Genomic DNA, 9,702 nt, shown 5'->3' on the forward strand with positions numbered 1-9,702 from the left:
ATGTTTCGGAGATATGCGCTCGTTTCGTTGGCGGTTCCCTAGCGCGTTTGTCGTGTTCCCCCCGTGTCTCTAGCCTCGACCTCCCAGACCCGTGTAGCGCCGATGTAGTATGACTCTACTAGTAGTTAAATCTACTAAAAAATAGTATTTTTGGGAGCATGAACCCCGGGGCCGCTAGCCTCGACACTGGGAGCAGTTATCGCAGTGGGCGATCTGCAGTGGTTATTGAAAAGAGAGCCCCAATGCGGGGAATTTTGGTTGCTACACGCCTTTGTTCTTTGAAGAAATCGACTTATTTTATTCCTTCTTTCAGGAGCACTCACCTAGGAGTACTATGATTTAGTTGACTGCATAATTGCACAGGTAGTTTGTAAAAGAGATGGAAGGTTCTTCAATTTTGTATTTGGCACTTGTGCATAATATATTTGAGTGTGTTAGTTGAGTGTGATTATATTCAGTTTCTCATTAATGTTTTCAGAATTATTCAGGCTTTCTAGGCAAGGTGGCAATTAATTGATGCGTGGGGACTCAAATATCACTAGGTCTACATTTCTACACTCAGTGGCGTAGCTATGGGGGGCCTGCTGGTGGCCCGTGCCCCACAAAATTTGGCTCCTTTTTAAAATTTTGATCCCATAGTTTGCAAATTGTGACCAATGTTTTCAAATTCTAGCATTAGCTAGCTAGCCATTAATGCACATTACAATGATGCTAGTGATGCTCTAGGCATAAACGCGGTAAGTCAGTCGTAGTTCACGGCCTGTAGGTTTCTTAGGGGGCATTAGGCGTCTAGTAATCATGAAATGGTGTAATTTCGGGCGGAGTCTGCAGCACGTTATCTAGAAAGCAAACAGGAAGTAAAATCTCTCTCTGACGTAATGTACCATCAGGCGCGGTGGGGTGCTTCCCGAGACTGAAAGTTTACGTTGTTGTATGTCTCAAAGAAATTTTACAAGTATGCCGTAAGTGTCTCTAAATCAAGGATTTTGACTATTTCTGCAATAAATTATTAATTCATTAACTAATTAGAATAGAACAAAACCTTGACAACTGTAGCGGCAGTAGAGGGAACCTATACATATCATAAGACACTAGCAGCGCAGAACAATTAACTTAGGCTTAACAAGTGAAACGGTAAACGGTTAATTAAGAATAGAAATACAGAGATTGATAGATATGTCGGTACCAAATGACCCTAGCGTTTATGTATCACTATAGATGTCTGTACCGGTATACATTTGTAGTTGTCTTGCTGCCGTCATCAGCATCCTTCACCAAAATACAGCCTAGTGATCTTCCGATGAAACGACTTCATGAAGGACTTTTTGAGTTCTGCTGTATAAATATTATCGCTTGGCCCTCGCTTCGAACAGGACGCGACTACTATACGCCTCTAAACGAGAGAACACATCTCGACTAAACGTAGCGAAGAGTATCGCTCTGGCTAGTAAAGCCTCGAATACGCAGAGAAAACCCGCGATCACTGCGAATAGCTTCGAACCTTTCTCATGTATATGTAGTTAGCAACTTTCAATGAATATACTCATGTCATGTGAATAGTGATCACGCGAGACCAAGCAGAAACGCTGAGTATGCATTAATTAAAGGGCACAGAGTTACGTCATTCTAAAACCCTAACGAGACAGGCTGCACCCCGACAACAAATACGACTTTCCAATAGAAATTCGAGACAACAGAATGAGTGAAGAAAAAGAACCACTTATCCCCAGCAACGAGGGGCCCTGTTCATGGCCCACAGGAGGGCGGTTGTTCAAAGTAAACGTGAATGGAGTAATTATAACGAGGTGGATGCAGCTGGACAATGATGTTGCACTTTTGCATCAAGCAGTTCAATCTTGCTACGACCGACAGACTGGATCACAAGTAAGAATAGGTAAACTGTACTCGGAAAGTAAGAATACTGATCTATCTCCAGACAAACAGCTGTCTTTCTACTTTGCCAACGCTGACAAAGATGACATAGAACTACGTGCACGTGCCGCAGACGCAAGACAACTGTTGTCAACTGAGAACCAATTTTCTTCCTCATCGTCCAGTGAAGAAATTCATGAACTAGACAACACTCGGCCAGATTCCAACACTCCGCGAGATTCCACCAACACTTTGCGAAGAACTCCAGATTCTGATCTCTATATGAATGGTGAATACGAAGATAAGCAAATTGCAATGAATCAACGCATGTTCTACTTGATTTCCCTTTTGTCCTTTCTCTGGAATCCTGTAAAAAAGGAAGAGTTAGACAAAGGGAATCCTACAAAAAAGGAAGAGTTAGGCAAACGGAATCCTGCAAAAAAAGAAGAGGTAGACAAAGGGAATCCTGCAAAAAAGGAAGAGTTCGACAAATGTGTCTTTTGGAGGCAAATTTTAGGACAATTAGCATTCTTCTTGTTAGCTGTGTTCTACATCTTCTACATCGTCTACTGCCCATTTCTAGGAAAACACGGATTCGCATTCTCTCTGGGAAATCCTCCTGGACTGAGTCACGTCTATTTCATTGTGCAAGGTATAAGATACTTAGTGTTCTACGTGCTGGGAATGTGGGAATGTTACAAGGGTAATATTCACTTTGTCATCAAAGAATGTTCAACCCAAGTAGTCGGAAATGACCAGTCTGAATGGAATACAATCAGTCGATACATGACCTATACAGCTGTAGTCAGCATTGTGTTTATTATGCTACCAGGAGTCTTCATTATCCCAGCATTAGCTTCAATGCAACAGTGTAATCATCATTTGTATAACGACACACTTGGTCTGCTCAACAGCACAGTTCCAGTTGAAGTAGGAGGGTACATTCTATTTAACATGATCTCACTGCCTCTCTTCTTAACAATATTATTCATTGTGAAACTCCATGAGACTGAACTAAAAGCATTCTCAAATTGCATATCTACAAGAAAACTTGAAAAAGAAGAGCGTGACACTTCAGTTCAAATGTTCAAAAAAATTCAAAGCACTTTGCATCAATCATCAAAAAACCAGCGTGGCATTTTGTCGGTGTACTATTTTACCATGTTACTGTGGCTCAATGTTTGTGTTTGGTTAGTAGTACACAAATGGGTCGCTTTCCATTACTGGCTAAAATCTCCATTAAATAAAATTGACACTTGCTGGATTCCTCCAGAAGCAACTCGATACACTACAATATTTGTCACTCAACTAGTCTGGTTCTATGTTTATCCTCTCTACTGTGTTTCCAAACTGCCAAGACTGCAGAAGAAGCTGGTAGTTGAAATATCACGAATCAACTATGAACGTCGAGCTGAAAAAAGTCTCATGGTCAGAGAATACAGAACATGGCATCGACTTGTGACTATTGTTTCAATTGATTTGGATCATGAGCCTCGATTCACAGTGTTCTGGTGTCTACCCATATCTGTCTTTACCACAGTGTTGCTTGTCTGCATCACACCTGTCCTGCCAATAGTGTGGAAAGTGGTTACGAATAATCCATAAACTATCTGAGCTCATTTTCTAGACCATTTGTTATCTAGACAATGCATTTTTCTACATTATTATTAACGCTATGCTACTGTATTTGTCATATGTGGAATATTGTATAATGTTACATTTAAATTATCTAAACTGAAACAATATATTTTTCATAACCAATCTTCATTAAACTTAAGTAAAGAGATCAAACAAAACTTTATGATGCAATGTAAACAATGACTTAGTTTTAGCGAAAGTAATTAAAGACCCCACATGTCCAAACTAATAAACACTGATAATAATGATCATTAATTTTCTACTTGACTCCGTACTTAGAATCTGTACATGCAAGTCAAAATACTAAAGTTCTACAACATGAAGATCACCGTAGCCCAACATTGTCAATTAGCATTAAGTCACTTCTCAGGAACTCTGGCAACTTTTGACTTGATTTTAATCAAATCTTCATCTTTGCATTCTCTGTCTTGGTTGTAGTAGTAATATGTCCCATCAGTTCTCTGCAACTTCTTGATAAAACCTGTTTTCTCCCATCGCTCAATCTGACAAGAATTGTGCAGTCGTTACATTAGAGCAACTATTCAGTTAACATGTACTTACTTCATCAGCACTGACATTCTTCTGCTTGCAATAATCTTCAAGATTGTCATAGCCAGCCAAATGTATGCGATAGGCTGCAAACAATAAAACATATACTAGGAAGTAGACAGACATGACACAAACCTGGTAGAAGATGTAGCACCTATATCACGTTCTTCAGAAAATAGAAAACACTTATTTAATAAAAAAATTGCAAAATTGAAAACATGTAACACGTTTTGGCACTAGAGTCTTAGACTGTCATTTTCTTGACACATTTTAGAAAGTAACAACGACTGCTCAGCCTCAGGTATATTAGATTAGCTCTTGATTATGTAAACTTATCTGATCTGAAGTATTGTAACATTAGCCAAAGTAACACCTTTCAGAAAAAACAAATTTTACAGAAATTTCATCCAAGTTAATTCAATTTAATTAATATTCCAAAGATCAATATCAATTCACAACTGGCAGAGATAAAACTCTTCAGAATATTCTAAAAATTTGAAACAGACAAACATTCAGACAGAAACACATTCAAAAATATTAAATGTACTACTGCATTACATGTACTGTACAGTTCTTTGATAATTCTTCATGCCCAATATTCTTCATGCCCAATATTCTCCCCCCCCCTCCCCGTATAATTGTGAATTTGTCTTTTACAGACAATCACACAAACAGGCAAATGAATAGACAAAATATTCCAATATCATTTCTAGATCCGAAACACCAGATTGTATTCAGAGACAGCCAAACAGGCAGATCTGTTTAGAAAGTTTTCCAGAAACACGTAGCAGTTGCGAAAAAAAATATATGCACAAACAAGAGAGAGACAATGACAATGTAGCAAACTGCAGGGACGAGAAATGGAGCATAGTAACGCACGCTACCGCGGCTTTGCGTATTTTGACTGACGCGTTGCATTTGATTCTGGGGAAACAGCTTCGAAACAATTGTTAACGTGTATAGAGTGCAGACAGATACGAAGACAAGCGAGCAAGGCCGATGACACCCCCAAAGATCGAAGAGACACTACAACTGATTGTGAGCAATAAATTAGTTAATCACATTCTCTTCATACCTAACTCATGTTATAAACAAAACGTACCTTCTTCTGCTTCTGGACTCCAAATCAACGTCATGCTCAGCTGTTGTCAGGCACGGCAGTCAGACGTGCGCGGCTAAAGACAGAGAACTTCTGCTGTAACGCACGCTAACGCACGTGACACTCAGAAACGTGATGGCATGCACGTGCACCAGATGGCATAATGTCAGCAAACCTGTCTGCACAGTGTACAGTATGTGCCTAATCCATTTCGCGCGAAACTAAAAACCCGTATTTCCACTTGTTTTCGCGCGAAGAACAAACTTTCTGTAGTACATATTATGATTATCACACCTGTAGTCTAACAAGTCAAGGTGTCTGCAGTAGAAGAGCTGAGTCATTAATTAAAGTAGCATATTTGAAAATCGTCTGTGTAAGTGTCTCCTAGTATAGGAGTCACAACATTTGACCTGCACATACATTATCCTACACTATTAGAGTCTAGGTTGTGATCAAGTGCCCTTTTGATAAACAATGAGTGTTGGAAATGATCCTGCCATGCGCTGTCAAGAAAACAATTGCACTTTCCACTGTACACGTATGTTGCAGCTTAGAAAGCAAGCACATGGGATGAAAATAACTGAGAAATTCACCACCTTCAAAACCTTTTCTGGATTGTTTCCTACAACAGTACAATTTTATCAATTTGTGTGATTGTGACTTAATCTTAAGTTAAACATTCCTGTTTCCTCTAAAACAAATAGCCTCGTGTGTGTGTGTGTGTGTGTGTGTGTGTGTGTGTGTGTGTGTGTGTGTGTGTGTGTGTGTGTGTGTGTGTGTGTGTGTGTGTGTGTGTGTGTGTGTGTGTGTGGACTAAGGTGTGTGCACATGCATATGTACTGTAGTATATCAATTGTACTCTGTCATTATATGTATGTACGTATGCGTATGCATGTGTATGTCCACTCTTCAGATATGCACAGCAATGATGTCTTTACAGAAGACTTTGCATACAGGTCTAGCTACAGCCTCGATATGTCTTCAAAGATAATGTACATTACATTCAATCACACCGGCATACCACTGCTGCATGTCTGCCTCTGTATAATACTTATGCGTACTATTCTGATTCTTTATATTGTTATGGTCTCACACCTGTTCAATTGTACACTCTTGATAATTGTGTATAACCTACCAATATGTTATAGCTATATCATTTTGTTTACAGATTTCAAACTATGATATGAAAAACTTGAAAAAGATCATCAATCTTCAATTGTCAAATCAAGTGGTTCCAAGAGAACCAAGGCTAATACTATTCATTGTTACTCACGCAATAGATCTGGTTCTCATGTCAGCAAGAGCAGAGGAAAGAGGCAAATTAAATCACATGGAACTTCAAAAATAGAACATCATTGCATTGCACAGCTCACTGTTACATATATATATATATATATATATATATATATATATATATATATGTATAAGTATTGAATAAGTTTGGTGATCATCTTCTTGGTTGCCAGAAGATTTCTTTACGTTCTAGACGTCATGATGCTTTGAGAGATGTCAGTTTTCAAGCTTTGCTAGTACACAATAAACGAACCCAACGCAAACAAAGATCTTCTTCAGAGAACTATAGTCGACCTGGCGATGTCTATCATCCAAACTTTTTGTTTGGCCGTCCGGCTTATTTTGATGCAACCGCGTGTAATTCGTTCCAGCAAAGATTTGTGTTGCATTCAGCAAGCAACGCTGGTTTTGCAGCTTTAGAAGGAGAAATTTCAAAGTGTATGAAGTACGACACCCAAGTGTTTTCATCTGGTGCTCTCTTCTTTCCACTTGCAGTTGAATCATTTGGGTCATGGTTGGATGTCAGCTTGGATACATTGAAGACTATAGCATCTAAAACTGTTTCTGTTAATACTATTCCTTTTAGTCAGTCTTTAAATAATTTGTTGCAGCAATTGTCAGTCAACTTGTGGTCGTATAATGCACGCATGATTCTCAGTAGATTGTTGTTAGACAATAATGACAGTAATTTTAGTTCATAGGATTTGCCTGTATCGTAGATTGGTTGTATTGAAATATATATTTGGCTATATATGATATATATATATATATATATATATATATACTTAATTAAATCAATTCATTTTGCATGCAAATACATTTAGCAATCTGAAGCCAAACTGTTTTCACAATCAATTTAATTTGGCAAAACTGACATTGCCTGTGACTGCTATTCAAGGACTTCGATATGAAATGCCTTGTTCAATCATAGAGACACGATATCAATATCGTCAGCTATAACCACAGTTACGATCATCACTGACTACTGAGAATGTCTCCCAAACCCACTTTGTTTTGCATGTGTTTTGTCGTAGAAAGCCAAACACAACACCTATGCACAAACAACCCCATGGTTTTAACACATTCAGTATACTAATATGTTGATGTTGACTGTCTGTAAGTTGTCGATAACAACTTCAGCAAGTTATTAACTTGGAAAATTCACCAGTCCTGGCAAAATTTACGAAATTCAAAACTATTTCATTTACAGTATTAATTCTGTCATAACATATTATTTATATGTACTGCTCATTTTGTGATTTCAATTGGACAGGCACCATAACAAAGTCCACAACAGAGCATACAACATATGACAAAATCATTGAGGTAATTAACACACTATAAGAATACCAATAAGTCATTGTTGTACATATGCCTATGCTAGGGTGTTCTGAACAAGAGCATACTGCCATGTCCTGGAAGAGTAGTACGTATACCAGAGAGGGCCATTCAAAGTCCAATTAACAAGAAGCTAGGAATGTGGACAATTCACATTGACAGATTTCTAGCTTCTAAGGGCAGACAACGATCTGCAGTAAAAGAGATGGTAACTGCCTCTTCATAGCTATGTCAAAACAACTCTTTGGAACAGATACCCTTCACCACCAGCTTAGGGAACTTCTTGCAAGTGTCATAGTGCTTAACCATGACAGATACCAACAATTTTATATTCCTTCTGAAACAACAACATTTCAACAACACCAAAAATCCATTCATCAACTAGGAGTGTGGGGAACACAGGTTGAAATTCAGGCAGCGAGTGACAGCTACCAAATGCCTGTGTATGTGTGCTCTCCCCATCCCACAACTAGACAAATCAAGTGGCTTTGTTTCAAGCCATCCTACAGTCCTCAAGTACCCGACACATCACAACTGCCACAGCTGTCTCTGTTGTACACCAATGGTCATATTGAAATAGCACACACTGGTTGTCATTATGACAGCATATGCACTAATAACGGGCAAACTTTACAGTTTCCTGAGCTGCCAGATGAAGACAAAGAATATGAGGTCTGTAGGATCAGTGACAATGAAACCAATAGTGACAATGATTAGCGACGTCACTTCCGTACCTGCAGAACAGATTCTGCTACAAAGAATCAAGAGATGTAGTTACTTGGCAACGTTTGTAAGGTTTTTCAATACTGCAATAATCAGAGACTGATTATAGTTTGTAGCCCTGGTACACTGTTTGTAGCATCCCGCTAAGACAAAGTTGTTACTTAACACAGAAGCACTGATACTGTAATATGGTTACTCCACAAGGTGTGAAATTCACCTAATTTTTATCAGTAATGAAACAGTGTCTTCTTGAATCTTGTGAACACATGTGTTGTAATTGAAAGCACGACAATTACATAACAAATTGGAATTAGAAAAAGACAGTTCTTAGGCAGTTAGAATTAGGTGGCCAAATTTATAGAGTAAAACATTAAGCAACAAAAGTCAGCGTGTGACATCTACCCAGGATATAGTTGACGGTTAATATTGGCACCAATGACACTGGAGTGCTACAAGCTGTAGCAGAATCTGAGATTACAAACATACTGTGTGTATACTGTATGCATGTAGACTACATAGTAGATTTCACATGGACTTTAATTGATGGCTGTTGGGAATTTTCTGTAACTGTATGGTAGTTACATGTTTTGGGACTGGGACCAGTAAGATAACTAGCTTGGGAAAGTTTTGGGTATGACAGTGGGTATATATAGAATAGCTATCTAAAGATACACTATTGCTATTGCATGTCTATAGCTATGAACTAATTAATTAACCCACCTTCCTATGCACCACTTCATTGCCATAGTACAATTATATGGTACAATATTTAAACGTAATATTTAAACAAACACACACAAGTATTCTCTAATGATGCACACGTAGCCAATCACTCCTTTTATACAACTACACACACACACACACACACACACACACACACACACACACACACACACACACACACACACACACACACACACACACACACACACACACACACGCACACACGCACACAAGCACACACACACACGCACACCACACCACACGACACACACGCACACGCACACGAGCACACTTCGTGTGTACTTTCATCCAAGTTGTGTGCAATCGAAATCTCTTCTAGTTCGCATCACGACCAAGCGAGCCCCAGTCCTCAAGCAGCAAGCTTCGTTTTTACACTCAATCACAGATGAGGGAGACAGCACGCTGCCACTGATCAAGCGAAAACCAATGTCACGTGCACATTGTAG

General features: G+C 38.9%; 3 protein-coding genes across 3 annotated transcripts; 2 read left to right on the top strand and 1 right to left on the bottom strand.

The window, feature by feature from the left end:
• The first annotated feature begins 1,674 nt into the window (after positions 1-1,674).
• Positions 1,675-3,651, top strand: LOC134194054 (uncharacterized). Its single transcript, XM_062662955.1, has one exon. The coding sequence runs from the start codon at positions 1,699-1,701 to the stop codon at positions 3,475-3,477; it is 1,779 nt and encodes a 592-aa protein (XP_062518939.1). The 5' UTR covers positions 1,675-1,698; the 3' UTR covers positions 3,478-3,651.
• Positions 3,652-3,726: 75 nt separating this feature from the next.
• Positions 3,727-5,260, bottom strand: LOC134194056 (meiosis expressed gene 1 protein homolog). Its single transcript, XM_062662956.1, has 3 exons — positions 5,162-5,260; positions 4,072-4,145; positions 3,727-4,013 (listed from the first exon to the last, which is right to left on the bottom strand). The coding sequence occupies exons 1-3, from the start codon at positions 5,193-5,195 to the stop codon at positions 3,870-3,872; spliced, it is 252 nt and encodes an 83-aa protein (XP_062518940.1). The 5' UTR covers positions 5,196-5,260; the 3' UTR covers positions 3,727-3,869.
• Positions 5,261-7,935: 2,675 nt separating this feature from the next.
• On the top strand, positions 7,936-8,705 carry LOC134194279 (uncharacterized). The gene has a single exon (XM_062663205.1). It carries the CDS (start codon positions 8,018-8,020, stop codon positions 8,504-8,506), a length of 489 nt encoding a protein of 162 aa, XP_062519189.1. The 5' UTR covers positions 7,936-8,017; the 3' UTR covers positions 8,507-8,705.
• Positions 8,706-9,702: the final 997 nt, after the last annotated feature.

This window comes from Corticium candelabrum, chromosome 18 (genome assembly GCF_963422355.1).
Source record: "Corticium candelabrum chromosome 18, ooCorCand1.1, whole genome shotgun sequence".
Taxonomy (NCBI): domain Eukaryota; kingdom Metazoa; phylum Porifera; class Homoscleromorpha; order Homosclerophorida; family Plakinidae; genus Corticium; species Corticium candelabrum.

What these genes read in the sequence shown, in the direction of transcription:
- LOC134194054 (XM_062662955.1), top strand. Translation starts at nt 1,699, where the DNA reads ATGAGTGAAGAAAAAGAACCACTTATCCCCAGCAACGAGGGGCCCTGT.
- LOC134194279 (XM_062663205.1), top strand. Translation starts at nt 8,018, where the DNA reads ATGTCAAAACAACTCTTTGGAACAGATACCCTTCACCACCAGCTTAGG.
- LOC134194056 (XM_062662956.1), bottom strand. Translation starts at nt 5,195, where the DNA reads ATGACGTTGATTTGGAGTCCAGAAGCAGAAGAAG. An exon ending in GAGTCCAGAAGCAGAAGAAG is followed by an intron (nt 4,146 to 5,161) that starts GTACGTTTTGTT and finishes TATTGTTTGCAG; the next exon opens with CCTATCGCATACATTTGGCT. An exon ending in AGAATGTCAGTGCTGATGAA is followed by an intron (nt 4,014 to 4,071) that starts GTAAGTACATGT and finishes AATTCTTGTCAG; the next exon opens with ATTGAGCGATGGGAGAAAAC.